The 23,935-nt window shown below is 32.0% G+C and overlaps 2 protein-coding genes and 1 long non-coding RNA gene across 10 annotated transcripts; 1 reads left to right on the top strand and 2 right to left on the bottom strand.

Annotated features, from left to right (window-relative positions):
- Window positions 1-2,702: 2,702 nt before the first annotated feature.
- On the bottom strand, window positions 2,703-3,943 carry LOC108808913 (uncharacterized). Of its 2 annotated transcripts, none has more exons than XR_008935766.1 (2): window positions 3,365-3,943; window positions 2,703-3,021 (listed from the first exon to the last, which is right to left on the bottom strand). It is a non-coding gene; the product is annotated as an uncharacterized LOC108808913 (long non-coding RNA). The 2 variants fall into 2 exon arrangements; XR_001942749.2 differs by having other exon boundaries at window positions 2,703-3,295.
- Window positions 3,944-6,086: 2,143 nt separating this feature from the next.
- Window positions 6,087-20,142, top strand: LOC108813287 (serine carboxypeptidase-like 10). 7 transcript variants are annotated; one of them, XM_056988819.1, is made up of 14 exons: window positions 6,096-6,307; window positions 6,455-6,600; window positions 6,677-6,753; window positions 6,838-6,957; window positions 14,027-14,129; window positions 14,198-14,235; window positions 14,351-14,452; window positions 14,556-14,642; window positions 14,727-14,810; window positions 19,111-19,182; window positions 19,265-19,383; window positions 19,578-19,691; window positions 19,803-19,860; window positions 19,921-20,142. In XM_056988819.1, the coding sequence occupies exons 1-14, from the start codon at window positions 6,177-6,179 to the stop codon at window positions 20,032-20,034; spliced, it is 1,365 nt and encodes a 454-aa protein (XP_056844799.1). In that variant the 5' UTR covers window positions 6,096-6,176; the 3' UTR covers window positions 20,035-20,142. The 7 variants fall into 7 exon arrangements, 6 of the variants coding, with proteins under 6 accessions (XP_056844795.1, XP_056844798.1, XP_056844796.1 ...); XM_056988814.1 differs by having other exon boundaries at window positions 6,101-6,307; window positions 19,803-19,848; window positions 19,935-20,142; XR_008935765.1 differs by lacking the exons at window positions 19,803-19,860; window positions 19,921-20,142 and having other exon boundaries at window positions 6,095-6,307; window positions 14,767-14,810; window positions 19,578-19,695.
- A 1,467-nt stretch (window positions 20,143-21,609) lies between these two features.
- On the bottom strand, window positions 21,610-23,692 carry LOC108806758 (pentatricopeptide repeat-containing protein At2g02980, chloroplastic). Its single transcript, XM_018578946.2, has one exon. It carries the CDS (start codon window positions 23,540-23,542, stop codon window positions 21,719-21,721), a length of 1,824 nt encoding a protein of 607 aa, XP_018434448.2. The 5' UTR covers window positions 23,543-23,692; the 3' UTR covers window positions 21,610-21,718.
- Window positions 23,693-23,935: the final 243 nt, after the last annotated feature.

The following is a 23,935-nucleotide window of genomic DNA, read 5'->3' on the forward strand; positions in this document are numbered from 1 at the left end:
CGGATCCAAAATCTAGTATAACATAAAGCAATACACGTATTAATAACATTTATTCCCTATTCAATATAACATATGTCCATTAAAATGGCATGAGAAGTAAATACTCTAGGTAAGGATGGGCTTTTGAAAAAATGGTGTGAGGTTAAATATGGAGATGCCACATAGGAAATGGCACACATGTAATAAACACATGAGCAAAAGATTACTTTGATTAGTGATCTCCTCAAATAATAGTAAGGGGATTATCCCTTTGACGTAACGTAACACGCTAAATTATTGATTTTTTCCCTTTAGTTTTGCCATTTGAAGTTCAAACTAATTGATCGAAGTAGTTTAACAATCAATATAGTGCTCTCTGATATTCACATCATTTTTTAACGTCTATATCGAGTATTATCAATTAATTATACTATTACAACGATGAGAATATTACAAAGACGATTTTATATTCGACAATTCTAACATTTTGTGAGAATACACGCCTGACTGCACCATTTTGAGCCGTCCTATAAGATCCATGTTCGATGGTATGCCATACACCAAGGTAAAGATCTCATGTAATATGTTTCTCCATAATCTATATAATTTGATATTTTTTGGAAATTGAACTCCGACCTCCGAATGTAGAAGCATTAATGAATCATTAGTCAAACCATTGGACCAAAGGGATTTCCACATAGTCACATTATTTATATAATGTTTTTGACATATGTTTTTTCTACAGTCACTTACACTAAATATGACATGGTATACTAAAAAGATTATATAGCGTATAAGTTAAATATGACATAAATGATTACATTTAGTCTAATTTATATTTTGATATTTTTTAAAAATATGGAAATAAATTATACATCATCATTAAATATGACATTAGAGAATATAAATATAATAATATTTTACAAATTTCAAAAACATTATTTAATTCTATTTTCATAATTATACAATTTTATTACCAAAAATATTTTCAAATTTTCCTAAGTTTTTTTTTAAATTATAATTTTAATCGTAATATCATTAGTTTTCTTATATATCTACAAATTTTAGAAATATTATTTAGTTTTATTTTTTGATAAGTATACAACTTTATATCAAACTTTTTAATTAATTTTATACAAGTTGATTTAATATATTTTATCCAAAATAAATATATAAAAATCTATCTAATAATATAATTTTTAATATATATATATATATATATTAATATATATCTATTTTAAATATATTCTAAACAAAATTGTTTAATGTATCTTAATTATCTTAATTTTATGTTCAAATAAATCAAAATTTATTATTTAAAATAGTAAAATTTAAAATAATAATAAAGTTTTATTTGAAAATATAATTTAAATTTAAAGTTTTATTACTGCACATTGTATATGGAAAAACCATGTTTTCATTAATTTACTTGAGTTTTTTCAGAGAAAAGACGATTCTTGTTTATCTTCTTTTTATTTTTAATTGATAACAAATCTCAAAAAAAAAATTCCAATATGCTAATGCTCCAAAGTATGGAAAGTATAAATGTTCTTAAGGTAAAGGTGAGAGTTTTGTTAATCTGAATGGGCAATTACTTTGTCAAAATATTTCCAAACAAATTTTATATGATATATGAGAAAAAAACTTATGTCAAATACCTTTTTACTGAGTTGCTTGTACGTAACATTAAAGAAGATGTTTGGTGTTAGTAGCTCAACCAGCATATTGTATGGCTACCCAAAAATGATAATCAATAAGGTTCTAAGTTCAAACATCAGTGGCGAAGAGAACTGTTGATGGATACAGCCAAAAACGACTTTTTTTTTAGCAACTTACTTAGGATTGAAAAAGGAACAGCCTTAGTGGGCTGCCAGAGAGTTTGGAAAAAAAAAGACTATATACGAGTAGTTTTTAAAAGACAAGCGATCCAATACGAGTCTTTTATTTTTACTGAGAAAATCAAACGATCACTGCATAGCGTAGCCTGTTTGGTAACCACTGTTGCGAGTGTTAAATTTTTGAATCTTATTTTGATATTATAAACTATGGATCACATTCTGAGTTTGGCTTACACTCAGGGACACATTTAACAGTAGGAACACTTTTTTTTTGTCTTGTAGTATATTGTAGGACAACGATACCCTTGTTGAGACCTGAGAGCTTGTCTGTTTAATTTATGTTAATGTAAAGGCAAATCTTAGGGACACTCTCTCTCTCTAATAATATGATTTGTTTTGAATTTTTTTTTACAATTTGTTATGATTGTTATTATTTCATATTGTAATTTATAAATATAAACATCTAATGAACATAAAGAATTATAACTTCTTTTCTTCTACATTTTCAGATCTATATTATATATGTTTTGATATATTAAAAATTAAAAAAAATTGAAATTGAATTGGGTGATAGTATATAATGAATTATATAAATAAATTATGGACATAACAATTGTGGACATAGATATTAAAAAAAATATTTGCGGATAGATGAATAGTATATAAAAAATTACTGTGGATGACATTTTGTGGACGGGTTTTGAAAAGAACATACTCATTTTTCATCTAAAATTTTAAAATAATATTTCATATTTTTTTAGTGGACGAGTTCATATCTAACATTTTAAAAGTTTTATCAATCCATATTTTTTAGCTTTTTCCAAACCTTACTATTTATATGTATGAAGTATGTTTTGTGTACAAGGAGTTTGATCCAAAAAAAAATTTGTGGAAGCCTTTCCATGGACAAATACATTTACTTGTGGATGGAAAAATAGATGTTTGATTGATGTTTGATTTATGGACGCAATAGAAAATCCAACTATAAACCTGATGGAGTCGCTATTAAAATGGTTTTTGGGAGTTCACTTTTCAATATCCCCATTCCTAGAGAGTGCTTTCAAAGCATTTGAAGATACAGAGCAGAGCCTTGAGGGTTTGGATGAAAGGCGCCATGTCTGTCTAGACACCAAGACAACTCCGGCCACCAGTAACAACCGCCCCTGATCTCTTCAGCCCAGAAAAGTTGTTCCACTGCTCCAACCTCCAAACAAAAACCCAGAAAAAATGAAAAAAATGCCCAGACCAAAGTTTTAATCTTTTAATCCTAAACCCAAAATTCTCTGACGAAGACTCAAACTTTGACCCATTAAACAGCAAGCCACTTTGCATCTGAGCAATCTTTATCTACCTGAGTTGTTGAATTTAGGAATGACCCAGAAAAAAAATTGAAACAGACCTAAAGAACAAACTTCTTAGATCGATTTTGTCTCTTGCTATGTATTTTCTTTTCTTAAAATACCATCTCCAAAGAACACCTTTAAAAAAGAAAGAAAGTAGGATCATTGATTAATTAGAACATGAAAAAAAAAAGAAATAAAACTCACTTTGTAGTGATCTCAAACCAAGAACGAGAAGAAGCTGAAAATGAGTTTTGGGCTTATAGACAGAGAAAGGAAAAAGAGATTTGATGACCCTTCAGATTTATGCAATTAAACTCCAAGAAACAAAGAATCATCGCTTGTCTTCTTCCACTATTGAGAAAAACGAGTTTCTGTTATAAAAGAAAGAAACTTATATACAGATACATCCAAAGCTATGTATCAAAAATCTTTTGAATCGTGACTGGGATTGTGATTGGGTAAAAATCTCTTGAATCGCAGAATCTGGACTGTTATTGGATAAAAGGTGTTTCTCTTTAATCGATTAGAAACAACGAGAAGTCGATTCCCTTCGGAGAGAAAACGGTTCTTAATCTTAGTCGCGTCTGAGATGAGAGTCAGGTAATTGGGATTTAAAGTGGAATTAAGAAAGACAGAGTTTGAGTTAGAATAGGTGTTGTCACGAGGAAACTGGTTGTCGTTTAGATCAGAGGGTATTGATGTCTTTAACACACAAAGAAGTGTGTCTCAAGTGCAATGTGACTTAAACTGTAATATGAAAGTGATAAAGTGTGTCTAGAAGTTAAAAAATCATATTACAAATATGTGTTTCATATCTATTTTCTTATCATGATGATCAAATAATAGAGCAATGGTTTAAACAAAATATGCTAACCCGTTACTGCGGGTTAATTGACTCTCCAGTTTGTTGTTTGTCTCTAATCAGTTTCAGTTAACTTTAGTTGGGTTCACTAATTATTACAATTCCCTACCACATGGCATGAAGGCAGAGCGTGTAGTTCACCTCCATAATTGACGGTGATAACTGAACGGTGCTCACTTTCATTCTTACATGATACATGTGATTTCCAGGCTGTCTCAAGCTTCCGTACATTCACAAAACTTTCTCTCCGTCCAATAACACCAACATTTCACTTAATTAGCCTATAAATTAGGTGAAATGACCATAACCATGTAACTTTTTTTTATTACTATCAATTTTTAAATACCATGCATGCTTTTTCATTACATTATGACAAAAAACGTAACTACAAAATCGAAAAAATCGGAAACCACATAGAAAAATCGCTGACGTGTATTAATGAATTCAGCCGTAAAATATTTCGACAGTATTGATGACTGAATTATGATTACATTGCGGCTGATTCATACAACACAATTGACTTATGAGAAATTGACTGACTTCTGTGAATAAATCAGCTGCACATTATGGTTGATTTACAGAAATGAGATTGGGTTATGAGATAATGGCTGACTTACAAACATAAGTTACAGCTGACTTATACATCGACATGCTGATTTCTCGGAAACTTAGCTGAGTTTTAGATAAGATATGGTTGAGTTTTGTTTCTCCATTTGATTTAGCGTTCACTGACTGGCTGAGTTATTAAATTTACGGTTAACATATGAAAGGTAGTTACGGCTGATTTACTTATAATCAGTCGTAATAAGCTGGATTAATAGTAAACACAGCTTAACTACGGCTGACCTATTAATGAAATATTAATTACTAGAATAACATCTATTTAACGCTGGGTTATTTGATGATACGATTGACTTAATATTTTCTTTGGAGCTGATTTATTAGCGAAAGATTAATTACTAAAATAGTATTCACGTTATGTTGACTTACATTTGTTGTTACAGACTGATTTATGTAGGCTGGGTTTTGTATTCATTTGGTAGCTGACTTACCGATTTCCATATCATCAGCTCTTATTTTCCATGTCAGTTAATGTTACAACACTCAAATTATGGTTTATGTTACAGATGCCTCTTCTTCTTCTTAAAAAAAAAATCAATTATCACATGAGAATCTAACGTTTAGGCCGAATAATCTTATATCTATTATTTGGTTACAATGAAACTATGTCACCTAGATTTTATATCATGATTTATCAATTTAAAAATTAATTATGATTATAAAAAATTTACATTCACGTACCAATCATATCTTTTTAATAGTTAATAAAAATTATATAATTATAAAAATATAAATAAATAATATTTTGAAAATTATATAATATGTTGTCAAAAAATATATAATATTATTATATTTCTATTTCTACTATTATCTTATTTATTGTTATATTAATAATGCTAAATGATTTATTATCATATTCTAAAAAATTAAAAATTAATATTAAATTTAAATTTTCACGTCACAATTAATTTCAAACTATGTCAATCATTGTTAGTATATCATATAGTCATTTTTCTTTTAGAGAATGTTTTGAGAATTATTAATTACTAACAGCTGTACTCATCACGTGAACTTAAAACTGTTGCTCATTTATGTCAGTATTCACAGTGATAAATGGTTGCAGGACCAGCTTAACAATATCATTGGCTTAGCTGTACTCACCACGTGAACTTAAAACTGTTGCTCATTTATGTCAGTATTCACAGTGATAAATGGTTGCAGGACCAGCTTAACAATATTATTGGCTCTAGTCTTTTACCCTTTAAGATTTATATTCATAATATATTTAAAATATTCTAAAAATTTTAATCAGTAATATTTTGTATATTTCATGATGAAAATAAAACTATATACATATCAAATATTTTTGGGCCCTTTTCAATTTTATTTATTTTATTTTTCATTTTTCTGTATATAAATATAGACTTACAAAAAAAAATTAATCCCCTTAACTATTAATTTACGGGGACGATACTGTTTGTCCCTCCTAATTAGCGGACCCTGAATGGTTGCTACCTATATAGATTCCTTTATCCTGTAAAAGACTCAATATTTTTTGAACAAAAAGACTCAATACTTAGAATTTTAAAAAGAATGAGTTTGACTCTAAAGCTTCTGCTTCTACTTCTACTTCTTTTTGTCTTGAGTCATCAAGTTGATTCTGGCTCTATAGTCAAGTTTCTTCCCGGCTTTGAAGGCCCTCTTCCTTTTGAGCTTGAAACCGGGTGTGTGAAATGTTTATTCTTTTCTTTTTTTACCAATGTATAATATGTGAAAAAGAATAATAATAATAATATATACTCTGACCAAAAGAATAAAAATATGTGCATTTGAGTTTGGAATTAATAATTTGCTATTCTTGTGAACGACAGGTACATCGGTATTGGTGAGGAAGAGGATATACAATTGTTCTACTACTTCATCCAATCTGAGAAGAATCCAAAGGAAGATCCTCTTCTTATTTGGCTAAATGGTGGACCTGGATGCTCTTCTCTCGGAGGGCTTCTTTTTGAGAATGGTAAAATCTATAAAATATATTCATTTAAACCATCATTTTTCAATGGTTTTGCTTAAAGTGGTGAAACCAAAAATAGGACCTCTGGCTTTTAAGTTCGAGGTTTACAATGGAAATCTCGCTTCTTTGATTTCTACTTCATATTCATGGACACAGGTAATGATGGAAAGTACGTTCATATGTCGATCATAAATCCAATGATCTATTTGATACTTTTCATAATCTTCATCACATTTTCAGGTGGCTAACATAATATTCTTGGATCAACCTGTTGGATCTGGTTTCTCATACTCAAGAACTCCACTTGATAAAACTAGTGACACAAATGAAGTAAAGATGATCCATGAGTTTCTTCAAAAGGTAATAATAATATGGCAAACTTGAGTGTCTTCTGAAAGCCCTTGTATGTCTTGTAATCGGTGGCAGATTCAGAAACAATTATGACAGGTCAGATTTTATTAACTACAAAAGAACTTAGGCTAAAATTTGTAACTTTAGCTAACCGGAAAGCACAATAGTTTATATATTTATACTTGTCTTTACTGTATTGCATCAATAAATATATAGTGAACTTTTAACAGAACAAAATCATTGAAAAAAAAATTTATGAAAAACTGAAAAGCTTTTAATTTTTTTCTATATTTAAATAAGTTTTCTATAGCAGTTATTGATAATTTGACACAATCCAAAATTTAATTTTAAATAAAATTGGTGAAATATGTAAAAGAAAATTAGAAAAATAAATTTATAGAAAAGAGGTTTTACTGCATTTAAGAGAGGTTTCTCACATTAAAATTTAGATCGGTAAAAATTGTTGTTACCCTTAACTAATAATTATATAATTATTTTATATAATTTAAAAGAAATTTGTGATTTATCTATTAGATTAGATAATTATATTAGTTAGATAATAATTATAAATTAATATAATAAAAATTATCCAAAATAAATTAATGTAGTTACATATAGTTTTAATAGTTTTATTTATAAGATCTTATAAAAGTATTAAATTAATAAATGAATATAAAATCTTTATAAAAATACATTTTCCTTAAAATTTTATGTTTTCTAAAAATTATGGAACATATAGTTTAGCTAATTTTCAATTTTCAATTTTATATTATGTAAAATATATATTTTAAAAAAAAAACAAACTCCTATAAGTTTTTAGAATTGCTTATACTAAATAAAATGGATAAGATATTCGTAAATATACTTAAGTATTCTAAATATATAGAATATTTTTGGATATCCGAAAAATTGGATATCTGTATTTTCTGAAATAAAATAAACTAGATCTTGATCCGCGCTTTGGAAGCGCGGAATATTTTACGATGAAAAATTTCACTAATAACTTAATAAATATTTTGGTAATTTTTAAAGAGTGTGTATTTAAAATATTTTTGCATTTAAATTAGTGTTTTTAAATTCAATCTGATTGTGATTACACCGGTTAATCTGGAGATCTGACAATTCAATTTAGGTTCTTAAAATATTCATATTAAAAAAATTATTACCCGAGACTAACCGATTGAACTGATGGATGACCGATATGTAATATAATTTGATTTAAATTATAATTTTCATAATTTGTAATCTTATAATCCAAATTTTAAAGTTCATTATTTTACAATTTATGAAATTATGACGTTTCTACAAAATTTTAAAGAGAAAATGATAGATATAAAATAACTAAAATTAATTATTGTATTGTTTGGAAACATTGATAGTAATATAAAAAATATATTGTTTGGAAACAGTAATAGTAGTATGAAGAAATAAGTATATTGTTTGGAAACATGGATAGTAGTATAAAGAAAGGAACATTAGTGATTAATGTAGATTTAACTATAAAGTATAAAGGTGTACTTAATTTAAAAACTTACAAAATAAATGTTAAGTCCAATAGAATGTTTCTGTTTTAATAAGATAGATTGGAAAATCAAATATCCCTAAACTAGAAAACAAATCACAGTTGTTGCTAACTTTTATGGGCCCATAATTTATTGATAATATCCATGCCACCCTTAACTACTAAACATATATATGGGGCCATAATTTTTGAACTTTTTGAAGCAATATTTCATTGTTGCCAACTTTTTTCCATTTTTGTTAACTTGTTGATGTCGAGTGCATAAAACTTGTGGAACTATTTAGTACAAAGAACAAAACAAGATCTTAAATATCTCACTATTCAAATATGAAATGGATAAAAATATATAATTAATCAAATCTCAATAAACAAGACTCAAAGAAAAATAAAACTAAAAAGTATGGATGTTTGGTTTAAATTTTTTTGCTGTTAGGTTTTTATATTTATTTGATTGACGTAAAAAAACATCAAAAAGTTAAGTGATTTGGCTATATTATTGATTAAAAAGCATGATAAACCTATATATATATTATATATATATATATAATTTGTTAGATGAATTTCCAGAAAAGAAATATAAAGGTTTGATTTACTCTTGTTAATGAGAAAGATACTATAAATGTTATGTTGCATAACTCTTTTTTAATAATTTAAAGTTTTATATTATTTAGGACTTTGATTATTAATATTGTACTAGGGTAATACTTGCGCCTTGCGCAAAGTGAATTTATATAAAAATTATATAAAAAAATAAATGAAAAAATAAAATTTATATTATTGATCGAATATTTTGGCCTTGAAAAAAATTAATTTTTAATTACATAATTTGTTTAATGATGAGCTGATCTCATTTTAAAAAAATATTTTAGGTCAAAAATCACTTATCGCATAAGAACCTAACGTTTAGGCCGAAGAATCTTAGGCCTACTATTTGGTTACAATGAAATTGTGCCAACTTGGTTTTATATCCTGATTTACCAATTTAAAAGTTAATTATGGTTATGAAAAGTTTACGTTCACGTGTCAATCCTATATATCTTCAATATTTTTTCTCTTTTTATGTCGTTTTTTTTTCATTTTGATTATTGCTTAATATAAATATTGTTTTTGGAGTTTATTTTCATTTTGTTCTTTTTGTCTGAGATTTAGAAATGTTTAAGATTTAAAATTATTAAAGAAATATATACTTAGGTTAAGATATGCATCTTGTGCAGAATAAATATTTGGAGTTCTTTCAAAAATGGCTCAAAACTTTGAGTCAAACACAAAAATGACATATGCTTTTTTTGAATCTTTGTTTTGCCTTATTCAACCTAGAGATTCTATTTATTCACGAAAATGTCATTATTTTTTTTATTTTTTTTGAAAATGATGATTTTATCTTATCATCCTCATCTTCACCAAGTATTTACAATATTGCCATTAACATCAAATACCTCAACCACCATGAACAACCAAATTGAAGGTGTTAATGCCTTAAAGTTTCGATTTTTTCTCATCCTTTCACACTTCTTATCCACACAAACCACATATCTTACACTTTCTCTCAAAATTCATCCAAAAAACTGAAGATTTTGATTACCAATTATGTAAGGTTCATATAGGCACTGAAGCTCACGATTCTCATTATTAACGAGTTGGTAGCTGTTGTGGTGAAGTTCTGGGTGATTGGAAAAGCCACACAAGTCATCTCACGGGTTCAATGTATGAAATCAAGAACCACATTTCATTTTTCAGATCAGTTCGACGAAGAAGTCTTCTGATCAATGCATAGGTTACTTTTGCAATTGACCTTTTGTGTGTTTTTAATAGAAAACTTCTAGAGAAGTCTTCTGGCTTTCCTTTGTTAACAAAAAATGAAATTCCAAGAGAAGATTTCCCAAGAATTTTTTTCGAATAAACAGGTTAATTTTGCAATTAACCGAAATTGGTTAGAAATTTGACTTTTTATAGAAGACTTCTTGGGAAGTCTTCTTGGAGAAAACTTCTAAAGAAGTCGTCTGAAAGTCTTTCCAAAGTCTTCTCACTGTCGCAAGATGTGTGTGTGGGTTTTACTTTTGCAATTGAAAAATAATAGTAAAACATTTAACATTAATGAGAAGATTTCTAAAGACGTCTTTACAAGTCTTCCCAAGTTTTATTCCGGGTTTTGGTTAAACTTTTGGCTGCAAAAGAAGACTTCTAAAGACGCCTTCCATCGAAAGACTTCTCTCTTTCTGAGAAAGTCAAATATAGTCAATTACAAAAGTAACTCAGGAGATTTCGTGTGACATTGAGAAGACCGATAGAAGACTTACAGAAGACTTCTCTAGAAGTCTTCTCTAAAAAGTCAAATTTCTGACAAGCTTCAGTCAATTGCAAAACTAACCTGTTTATCCGAGAAGACTTCTTTGGAAGTTTTCTCTAGCATTTTCGAAAAAATTTCAAATTCAAAAGTAAGCAAATATTTACAAAGGAAGACTTCTCAAGATGTCTTCTGTAGAGTAGACTTCTTAAGAAGTTTTCTTTCGTAAATTTGCAATAGCAAAAATGACCTAAATGGAAGACTTCTTAAGAAGAAGACTTCTCTTGGAAGACTTCAAAAGAAGTCTTCCATGGATGACTTTTTTTGAAGTCTTCTACGTAAATCCTTATTAAACTTCAAGTTTCTCCAAAATTAAAATGAATTTTTAATATTTTCTTGTTAATTCATGTTTATTAGTCAATATTGGGACTACTGAGTGGAATTCATAACTTAATTGGTGATAATTATGAAGTTACAAACATTGATGCTTAATAATGTTTCTAGCTAAATGGAGAAGTCTTCTCTGATGATTTTATTTTATTAAGTTGATTTATGTGTTTGCTAATGTGTTCTAACTTCAAGTTTTGTTTTTTTTTGTTAGATTTTCAAGAGTGTTAAGTAACTTCAAGTTATGTTTTTTAACTTCCAAAAATGTTAAATAACTTTAAAAATATCAAGTCATGTGGTTTAATGTGTCTTTTAGATCATAAGATATTTTGTGAATTTGACTAAGTTTTCTCTCTTAGTTTTAGTAAATTTGACTAAGTTTTGTGTTGTTGTATTTTTTTATGAGTGGATAGAATGGTTAAAACAATTTCTTGGTATGTTGTATCAATAACTTTAATAATATCAAGTACTTTTGTCAAAACATAAGCATATTTACTAAATTCTTTTGATTAACATCTTTTAAAGTTAACAAAATAATTCACAACTACAATAATACACATACAAATCATAAAATAAATCACAAACAAAATTATTACACATTGAGCTAGATATTATTCCTCAACATAGATAAGCTTCGACTCCACTTGATATCATCCCTTTGTACTACTTTGGACAGAATAAATTTATTTGTTTACGGATCAAAATCCAATCCGAATACCTATAGATATTATAATATTTAACCAAGTATCTAAATTTCGGATATCCAAAAGCCATGAATCCAAATTTAGATATTAAATCTATGGATCCGGTGGATATGGATACCATAAAATTTCGATTATCCAGATCCATCTCAAACCTAGCAAACACTCTTGGCTTCGGCCCTCGTTGTCTAAAGTTATCGACCTTGGCGAGATGTAAGCCATCACATTTAAACCTAGCCCATTATTAAACTCTTATATTTTTATATACTCGACATCTTTTAGAATTTTTTTTTGTTGTAAACTAGAGGATGTTTCAATTATCAATATAAAATTGAATAATTTTTATGTTATTTGACCAACTATATTATGAAATATATTTTGTTATGGTTCATTTAGGGTTAAGTGAATATTTAGTTTTGTTTGTGTATAAAAAGTATTAAGAAATAATTATGTTTTTTAATCTATGTGCGTCACTATGTTTTTGTATAAAAAGTATAAATTTTTTTTAATCTATGTGCATCACTCTAAAACACATTATCTAATATAAAAAAAGGAGCATCTTATATATTAAAACAGAAGTCACAACTTTGATCCATGTGTGATTTTTTTAAGTTGGATTTATTTTTAGAAAATCATGTTACATTTATTTTCTAATCGTATCATTATTATGATTTATTATAACATTGTATATTCATAGAAAATATGTTGAGAAAATCTAGCAAGATCTTAAAAAAAAATTAAATATATTTTATAAAATAATAAATTAATAATTTCGTGATTAGCAATATAATTTTATTATAAATTAATTTTAATTGCAATAAAATTACATGCTATGTTTATAAAACTAATTATAGTTTATACAGTACTAAATTAGATATGCTATATAAATAAATATACCAAATTATATATATTGGTAAAGTAACCTTTTTCAAAAATTCTTTCATTTAAATAAATAAATAAATATTATTCATTGTTAAAACGAGTTAAATTTGTAAATCATGTAATATATTAAAAATTTTAAAAAAATCTTAGCATAAATTCTTAACAATATATTGTCTAATAATCTTATCTATTAAAATAAAAGTTATGACTTCTTTCGAGTGATATTTTTATTTGGACCATTATTTGAAAATTTTATTAAATGTATTACCTTAATAGTTAATACTAATATAATATAATATTTCTAATTACTTAAATCATAATATATTTTGATATCTTTTAAATTTAAACATAAATATTTATATTTAAAATTTTTAACAAATCTGTTGAAAAAGATTATAACAAGATCTTAACTGTCAAAATTTGTAATTAAATATTTACATTAATTTCGTAACTAGTAATGAAATTTATTATATTTTATATATACAAAATCATTTTTTTACAAAATGAAAAAAAAACAAATCATATTCTATTTTATCTATTTATAATAATATCTACCATTTTAAAAGAAAATTATTATATTGAACTTAATATGATAAAATTATTTTAAATTGATAAGTTAATATATTTTATTTTCATAAATATAAACATTTATGCTAATGATATAATATGTTGTTAGAATGGTTTAACATTAGTAGACTATATAATACATATATAAAATTAATTCATCTTCAAAATTTATATACACAGTCATTTATTATCTAAAATGAATAAACATAACAAAAATTGCTAAAAGAATTTTAACACTTTGAATTACGGGTCATGATTATAACAAATTAAATACAAAATAATTTGTAAATATGTTTTTTTGTGCATAAATGTTTTTTTTAATCAAACGTAAATTCAATAGGATAAATATATAATAAAAACAAAATATGTTTGTGATGATTTGAAATAATTAATTAATTTATAGCATGAAAAATATAAAATTATTATATTAAAAAAATTATGTACAAATTTAAATATATAAGTAATCATAAAAATATATATATATATATATATATATATATAAATATCCGCACAGTTGTGCGGATCGAGATCTAGTTTTTAATTAAATCGGTTAAAGTTCTTAGTGGTATTCCGCGAGAGGTTATCTTTTTTGATTGAATGAAAATATTTTTTTATTAAAAGCCACTTTTGTAAAATAGGTCTGTCATTGTTTGAAAAGATTAAATTTGTAAAACTACTTTAGAAAGAAACTTTGATTTAGTAGCAAACTGTAGAGTTTTTTTCCTTTTTTGGCAGTGGCTAAGCAAGCATCCACAGTTTTTCTCCAACCCATTTTACGTTATCGGAGATTCTTATTCCGGTAAGATTGTTCCGGCACTCGTTCAGAAAATCTCAAAAGGTATGTTTTTATCAAATCAATCGCTTTGATATTCTCTCTTTTTAACAATAGTGGTATCATTGATGCAGGAAATTATATATGTTGCAAACCTCTCATCAATCTACAGGTCATTAATACTTAACTTCTTCTAATTATTACATTTTTTTTAAATCAAGAGATCTATAATATATTTTTATTTTTTGGTGTAAAGATTTATAATATATTTCTTTGTACAAAACCAGGGGTATGTGCTCGGAAACCCAGTAACATATCCTGAATTTGAATTAAACTATCGTATTCCATTTTCTCATGGAATGTCATTAATCTCTGATGAACTATACGAGGTATGAAAGTGCAACATGCCATCAAATTTCCCTTTAATTTTCTACGGTTACTACTTACGAAGCCTCAAATGATACAACAATATATACAACTTTTTTTTATCAGTCACTGAACAGAAATTGCAAAGGAGTTTATGTAAATGTGGATCCACGTAATACAAAGTGTTTGGAACTTGTTGCAGAATACCATAAGGTAAACACTCTGAACTTCAATCATTTTTTGCTAGGTACTAATTATACCAACATTAATTCTAATTTATTTTTTAACTACTTGCAGTGCACTGACAAAATAAATCCAAATAATATACTATTGCCAGATTGCAGTGATGATGAAACGGAAAATATATCTCCTGATTGCTATGTAAGTAATGCCTTTTTCCTTCATCTAGTGAAACCGAACTTACAAATCCCATAAAGATATGAGAATCAACAATTTAATGTTGATAATGTAAATGCAAGAACGACAGCACATATGTAAAGTACAAAGTACACCAGAAAATAATTTTAAAAAGATATGTGTATTTTTTTTTGAAACACAACTTACTTTCATTCAAACTCAACTCTTTCAGTTACAATAAAAAGAGGGAATGCACCATCCTCTTTGATTCAAAAGATAAAATACAATAACACAAGCAGATAAACAAGATAGTTCTTCATGAGAAGATGACCGTGAATTCAAGACGAAACTCAAATGCGTCGATAAGGCTTTCACGAAAAAATCGGACAGCTGAGAAATAGTCACATAAAGAGGTGACGTTAACACCCAACCCGCACCTCGGAATATCGTCGAAACGAAATCCGTTGTATCTCCAGGCCCGAACGAGCCGCTACACAAGGTATCAAAACGGTTATAGATATGGATGGACACTTCCATTTAATGTTTGGAAGGGAAACACTCCTTATCAAGGAGATAGTGGATGAACCAGTTCGCTTCTCCAAGCAGAAGTATGCTAGTGGTGATGAAGGCGATCCCGATGAACCCATCGGTAACTGACTAAACAATAAACTCTTCGCATAAGAGAGAGCAGGCGTTATATGTAATCCCGCTTTGGTAAAGAAGCGTAGGAAATTAGGAAAGTGACCTCGTCGGAAAGATGAAAGTACCGCAGAGGAAATATGGCGACGGGTGAGTAGATAGGATAGAGCCGGTGAGGGGCGGGTTATCGGCTCAGGCCTCCAAACAACAGATATTGAGATGAGACGCAGAGGAGGGAGAAAGCTAAAGCTTTTCTTAAATCGCTGAGGACAGAGAAAATTTGGTGATGCGGAACGATTACGCGACGGAGCTGACGATGGATCTGGTAGGTGAGGCGCAACTCCGCATGGATGAACGGCGTCGACCCCAACAAGGGGTGGATATTCATCGAAAGAGAGGTAAGGGTAGAAGCAAACCGATGTTGATGAAGTGCGGCGACTGTAATCGACGGGGTGGGAACCCCCCCAAAAAAAATTTCAGATTCAGTGAAACCAGATCTGTAAGGAGACGGACAAGAGCTTCGACTTACACCAAACAGATTTCTTCGAAGAGAAACGCTGGCGTGAGTAGAGACGACAGTGGAAGCAAAATGGAAACAGAGTAGACGACAAGAGCTGGATCGGAGGTCCCGACGTCGGCGGCCAGAGGCCTCTCCGGCGTCGAGAGTTGGCGGCTGCAAACGAGTCTCGATAGTCGGGCCTGAGAGCTTTAGGGCGAACTCTTCATAGTTAAAGAAAAGATTACAAAGATATGTGTCTTTATTGGTATTTTTTAAAGAGAACTTACAAGTATCTCTTGAAACAGAATTCCAAAAAGATTAAGACCCTCTTGACTCGTTTCCCTAGTCTCACACGTCCTTAAGTCGAATACAAAACCTCTCCCTTTAGCCCTTAATACTTTCACTCGCTTACAAGCTTATAAAACCCACTCTTATGCTAAGAATATAACTCAGTGACAATCCTAATACATAGGTCTTATGTGACTATATATACAATACAACCAAGTTAGCTAACCTGGCCACATATCCGATATTTACTAAATCCCCCAAATATGGTAAGTTTCTTAAAAGTCCTACTAAGTATTTATGAACTTCCCATCGTGAGATCTCCCTTCTCCAAGATTAATCTCTTCATGCTTGCTCTCCAAAATGTCTCCGCATTAATTCTAACTTGATCGCCAATCCGTTCTTCAAGTCTCGATTTTCACTTTGTCTTGTTCATCCGCATGCATACTCATTGTCGTAGAATCTGCTCCATTTGTTGCTGCACTTAAGTCTGAATCAGAACGTCCACCTGATCTTTGCATCTTCGATCTCTCTCTTTTTAACTTTGAATGCTTCTCAAATACCTACAAGACTCCGCTCACATACAAGCACAAATGTCTCAACACATAACTCCTGACTAATGTGTGCATTAAAAACCAAAATAGTTCAAGACATGCGGGTCTAAGAGTTAGTGAGAAATACAAAACCAAGTACACTCCCCCCATAAACATAGACCTAAGTAGACTAAGTTTTTTTCTCCCAGAAACTAAGTCCCTTGGTCATCACGTTCAGCTGACTGTTGCGGATTTTGCTCACCTTCTCCCCCGGCTTGAGTGCATACAAAGTTAAAAACTTTCAAAGATGTTAATTTATATGAACTAGACAGAAGACTTACTTGGATACATCATTCGAGATATCTGTGATAACACACTGGTGAGAGCTTGCATTGCTACCCCGAGCTGTCGAAGAAAGATGTAGGCTTCTTCAAATGCAATTTGGGCTTCCTTAGCATTTCTTTTGGAGCCGCCATAATTCATAGATGAATGGTCTGAAATTTTTCTGCTGATCGTGAAGACTGTCGTGGTGGTACATAATGTTGTTCTGCGGAGCCTGATGCATGTTGAGCCTCTGATGGACCAGGCTGAGATGCTGTTGGTTTTGATGATCCTGGCATTTATGCAGCTTTCCCTTTCTTCTTAGCCTTTCGCTGAGCTTCCTCTTCAGTTGCTCTTTCTTCCTCCTGCTTCTTGTGATACTCTTCACTAAGACGAGAATCCTTCTTGTATGAGATCACATACACAAGTTTTTCCCTCAGCCTTCTCTACAGCAGATGTTGACTCTGAAGGACGCCATAGATAGTTCGAGGAAAGATCAGCCACCTCATGTCTTTCTTGCCTCCTTCCTTCTGAAGAACTCCAAGATTCAGAACTTGTGAGTAGATCATCTCTCCCACATCAACTCGAATCCCATGAAACATTTTGTAGATGAGACAAGCTCTGTCAGCTGATACTGCATTCTTGTGAGACGAAGGCACCCAATTGTACGCTGATTGAATCACAAGAGCAGCCTTGCAAGGATATTAGGGGCGAGTAGTTAGGTTCTTGAGACTGAGAGTACCTTCTGTCAGAAAGTCTATCAGCTCCTCGTTTGAAAATGCATCAATCGTCTCATCAGCTTCTATTTTATATTTCGTCAATGGATCCAGATTGAGATACTCGTTGATCCTGGCTGGAGAGAACTCAAACTCCTGACCTCTGATAGTGACCTCAACTCGTTCCCTGGAGGCTCTGGTTGTCTCACCGGATAATGCGGCATATAATTCCTTCAAAATCTTTGGGACGTAACCCACTAACCTTGTGACAGTGCTTTCAAGATGACCCTTCTTGATAATATCAAGATAACCCCAGGTGTCTTCAGCCTCTAGATAAAACCAGTCTCCCATGTAGTCTTTCCAGATGAATCTCTTGCTGGAGTTGATTCAGTATGGATCTGTGTCACTGCTCCTGGCACGGTTTATTTCCTTGAAGTCTTCCTTTTAGGATTGTTCCTCAGTATTGAAGGTGTCGCCTTTCTCTTCTTCCCATTGGCTTTCTTCTTGATATCGATCAGGAGTTCCACATCCTCAACGTCGACTTCCTGAACTTCATTAGACTATGGTTTCTCTGAATCTCCTTATGCATCAGAGGCATAAGCAGAGGACACCTATTTTTCCTTCCCTCGAGCCTTGTAGACTTCTTCTGGAGTCATAATAGGAGTTTGGTCTCCAAGATCGGATTTTTTCCTCCGTCTCTTGTTTTTCTTCCTCTTCGAATTCCATTGGATCTGAGTTAACATCTGATTCAGTGTTCAACTTCTCATCTGCAGTGGCGAATGCATCTGACTTGGTTTGAGAAGTTTGACTTCCTTGTGGTGTCGTGTGCTCATCGGAGTAATCAACCAGAAAAATCGGCGGTGGTGGCGGTGGTGCGACGTCTTGTTTCTTGGTTGATGCGGAGGCTTTCCACTCTTCGTCATCCTTTCTTGAGAGAGAGAGAGAGAGAGAGAGAGAGAGAGAGAGAGAGAGAGAGAGAGAGAGAGAGAGAGAGAGAGAGAGAGAGAGAGAGAGAGAGAGAGAGTTTTCTTTCTTAGGGAAGTTTTTGAGTGGGGAGCAAAGAGAATTGAGAGAGAGAGATGTGTGGGCGTTTAAGGTTTATCAAGGGATAATGATTTCCTTTTTCCGGTACACTATTCCATGATTTCCTAGATATTTGCCATATCTCCAACTTTTTCATAAATAGAGTTTTTCAAATTAAAAAAAATCGAAATCTTCCATTTGTTGTAAATACAGCCTTTGTTTAATAAATTTTCAGCGAAAATATATATATATATATATATATATATATGTTAGCTCATACAAATATTGAAACATGGTTGTCTTGGCAGTATTATCTACATTATCTCATTGAAAGTTGGGCCAACAACGAAAGAGTCCGTGAAGCTCTCCATGTTCAAAAGGTATTTGCCAACTTTGGATTAAGATCGTTGATGATATAAAGAAAGATCTAGAGTCTAAATTTTTTATCATCTGTGAATACAGGGGACTAAAGGACATTGGAAGCGATGTAACAGGACTATTCCATACAGTTCCGACATTATAAGCAGCGTACCTTATCATGTGAATAACAGCATCAGAGGATACCGGTCTCTTATTTATAGGTTTGAAGTTACATCATTTCTTTACAACCAAAATGAAACTTATCCCAAGATCAATCCTAACTAATTACATGACTTTTATTTGGTTTTAGTTTCTATAAAATCTAAGATCAACTGAAACAATATCGTAAACTATATTGTTCAAACTTACCTACAATTTAAGAGATTGTAATTTTGTGTGTGTTTATGGTGTACAGTGGTGATCATGACATGACGATGCCTTCCCTAGCAACTCAAGCCTGGATCAAATCCCTCAATTACTCCATCATTGATGACTGGAGGCCTTGGATGATAAAATCTCAAATTGCTGGGTACGGTACATACAGTGTTTTTAAAAAAAATATTTTTCATTTATTTGTCATCGTATCGAAGCTTATATGAAACTCACTTTAAATCATTGGTTCCTTCTTTTTTTTTAACAGATACACAAGAACTTATTCCAATAAGATGACATTTTCTACTATCAAGGTAAGTCTTCTTGTTTCGACTTACTATTGTAATATCGTTGCATAATTTGCGTTATAATTTTAATCTTTTAAGCGTTTTGATTATAGGGAAGTGGACACACGGCAGAGTATAAACCAAATGAGACATCTATTATGTTTCAAAGGTGGATCAGTAATCAGCCTTTGTAATAGAGACTCATGGCTTTGAAGCGCGGTTTTTTACATTATGAAAGACTCATTTTGAAAACGCTCAATGCAGATACTTTGTATTTTTTTATTCCATATATACACCTATGGGCCATAACCTTTTTTGGTGTTTTGTTTTTTTTTTGATAAAAGATTTTCAATTTAAAATCATAAGAAGGCAAATGTTACAGGCTATTTGATATTTCCAATGGGCCAAGCGGCCCAATACAAGAAATTTTACAGAGAAGATTATAGAACCCAATCTCAATCTAGAGTCTAAAGTGGAAGATCAAACGATCGTTATCATTGATGATGTGGAGAAGTGGAAAACCAGATTTGCAGAAGGGCAGAGGCTTGAGATGGCTGAGAGAACCGAAGAGAAGCAACTCTTCTTCTGATGATTTGGTCTATCTCAGAGGTGATGGAGGAGGGCGATCCATAGGAGTCTCTATGCAGTCTGTTATTTCTCTCAGTCCAGATTGTGTAGATAGATCCTTGCCAAGCCAGAAGGAGAAGTTTGCGGTTAAGATTCGAGCCCCTGAAAGTCTGTAGTTGATGCAGTTGCATTTCCCAATCGCGAGAAGGCGTGAGCCCACAACCTTTTTGGGTGTTATGCGCATTTTTTCGTCAATTCATGAAACATTTATAAGATAGATTACTGATTTACTTGCCTATTTAATTTGTGAAGTCTATGCTCTAATTTATATACAATGAACACCTACATGACCGACACTATGTAGACATTGATCGACACGCTTATGCACCTTCTAATTAAACACACTTAGCAAGTGTCGATCAAAACCCTATGGATATCGATCGACACCTTTCTGACACTTTAGCAAAATCAACACCTTCAACTGGCATTGATTGACACCAGCAAAATTATGGTCGACGCTCTGCAGATCTCCAGAGTATGATGAAATGGAGGCTATCAATCTATCAACAGTTTTCTGAGGGACAGGTCCCAATTGGAAAGAGAAAGAGAAAGAGAAAGAGGAATAAGGTTCATAAACATATAAGGAGAGATGCTAATGATAAGGAGATGGATGCATTCACCAGAAGAGTGATAAGGAAACATAAAGAAGACTCTTTTGATGATGCCTTCTACAAGCATAGGCTTTGGATTGTCTTAGAAGAGAGACATAAGAAGACATCAAGCAGATGTTCCACACACTCAGAAGCAAGATGAAGAAAAACATAAAATTGTTGAAGAAGAGTAACCCAGAAAAATTGGTGGTTCCATGACTGTTACAGGTCACCTATATCCAAATGCTTTGTGTGATACTAGTATTATATATAATAATCTTGCTTGCATTTCGAAAACACATATGGTAAAACACTAAAAAATTAGCTTATGTAATACTATAACAAAGTCGAAATGAAAATGAACCCACTGAAAAAATGTGCCTGTCTCCACTACTGTCACTTTGTATAAATACACGCTTGACATAACTAAAGAGAAGACAAATAGAGAGGCACAGGAAATGAATGAACATAAGTTTCCACATTCGACGCATGAGATCAACATGAGTGATGCATGGAGGGTCAAGATCTCTCATACGTCTGTGGCCTTGGTTGTTTTGTGTTAACTAAACACTAGATCGAATAAACATGTTAGGTCGGCTTCAAAACCACTGTATAAAAACTATACAGTTACATATTTTTTACATACAAAAAAATCATATTGTTGTTTCTGTGGATTGGCGTCACCAAAAATCCCCACAAGAACATTTACCATCTTCAAAATAATGAAACCTCTGAACATCTCTAAGAACAACTCTCCTACCAAACACAACAGAGATTAACTTAGCTGCATTGTGGCAATCTCTACACACCCTCAGATTCTTCACAACCCTAATCGTCGTTCTTGGGGGAGTATTCAACACTCCAAACGCAATCGCAAGCTTTTCGCTGTGATACCTAACCGTAATCTCCTTCTCTTGATCATCCATATCCGCATGAACCACCACTGATGTATCAGGAACATACCCTGCAAGCTTCAGCTCTTCCACCATTTCATCTAACGCTCTGTGAAGCTTTGTTGTGTGTGTATTAGACCTCACACCATCCCCTGAGAAAAACTCATGAACCACGTTCTTTACCTCTATCGAGCTGCACCCAGGGACTTTCACCGCTCTTCTATCCTTCATCACCTTTCTTAAAGAATCTACATCTTCCCATTTCTTGTTTCTAGCGTATAGGTTTGATAATATCACGTAATCACCACCGTGTGAGTCGTCTAGCTCAAAGATCCTTTCGCTAACCTTCTCAGCTAGGTTTAAATCGTTATGGCTGCTACAAGAAGACAAGAGAATCCTCCATAACATTGGTGTTGGACTAATAGGGAGTGTATCAATGAACCTATACGCATCGTCCAAATGTCCAGCTCTACCGAGAAGATCCACCATAGAACCATAATGCTTAATACTCGGAATAATCTTGAACTCGTTAACCATCATTGAGAAGTACTCACGCCCTTCTTCCACTAGACCCCTGTGGCTGCAAGCGTTTAATAAGCCAAGAAACGTGATCTCATCAGGCTGAACACTCTCAGATCTCATCCTCTCAAACATCAACATAGACTTCTCTGCTTCCCCGTGGTTCGCGTAAGCTACAATCATCGCTGACCAAGCTGGTGTATCCTTACATCTCATCCTCTCAAACAGAGACACAGCATCCTCCAAGCTACCGCACTTAGCAAACATATCGATCAAAGCCGTGTTTACTTTCACATACTTACAGAACCCGTGTTTCTCAGCGTACTCATTTATCCATTTCCCTAAACCCAACGACCCCAAAAGCGAACAAGAAGACAGAACACTCAAAAGGGTGATCTCATTAACCTTCAAGCTCTTACCTTGCATCTCACGGAACAATGACAAAGCCTCGTTCGGTCTGTTCCTCCTCGCGTATCCTGTTATCATCGCGTTGTAAGAAACAACACAACACGGCTCAAAGATCCGATCAAACACGCGTCTAGCAGCGTCCACATCTCCACACTCGGTGTACATACTGATAAGCGTAGGGCAAACAAACACATCACCATCAAGCCCTAGCTTCATTGACAGACAATGCAGCTGCCTACCTTCTTCAATCCCTTTGGCAGCTGCGCAGGCTTTGAGAAGAGACGGGAACGTGTAGTGATCAGGCAACAACAACATCCCACGTTCCAAGACATCGACGAAGAGAGTGAAAGACTCAATAGGATTCGTGTAACGAGAGTACCCACGAGCGATGGAGTTGAAACTCATGATGTTTGGTTCAGGCATTGCGTCGAACAGGTGGCGTGCGTAAGACATCGAGGACGACGTGGGAGCCTCCGTGCAGAAATTTATCAGCTTTGTGATAAAGGAAGGGTCTTTGTGGTCGTGGAGATGAGATTTGATGGCGTGAGCGTGTATCTGCATCAGCTCTCTTAGGGAACTGCATTTGGAGATTAGAAGAATTGGGTTCGGTGGATTCAAAGGGTTGGGGATCGTTTCTCTGTGAGGGAATGATGATGATATCAATGGAGGTGAAGATATCGCCATTGGAGCTCTGAATGTGAGCTTCTCGTTGGGATATAAAGGAGACGATAACGATAAGCCTCACTCGTGATCAGGAGACGGTTGTAAACTTAATTAGCGATATGTTGACCCGACCCGGCCCGATACGGTAGCATACAAATGTTTTTCAAGTTATGATTTTTTTTTTGAAAAATTTACGCTCCAGGACACATTATGATTTTGTAATAACACTATGAGACACATTTTACTTTTGACACACTTTTTTTATGTGCTTTGTCACTTTTACCCTCTTGAATAAACTAACTAAACCCAAATCTCCGTCTCTTCTCGATATTTTTCTTTACTCTAAATAAACAAAAAGCTTCGTCTCTCTCCATTACAAATTTCAAAATTATTTTTCCAAATCTATGAATTTTA

The sequence above is a fragment of the Raphanus sativus genome, chromosome 6 (genome assembly GCF_000801105.2).
Source record: "Raphanus sativus cultivar WK10039 chromosome 6, ASM80110v3, whole genome shotgun sequence".
NCBI classification, from domain to species: Eukaryota; Viridiplantae; Streptophyta; class Magnoliopsida; order Brassicales; family Brassicaceae; genus Raphanus; species Raphanus sativus.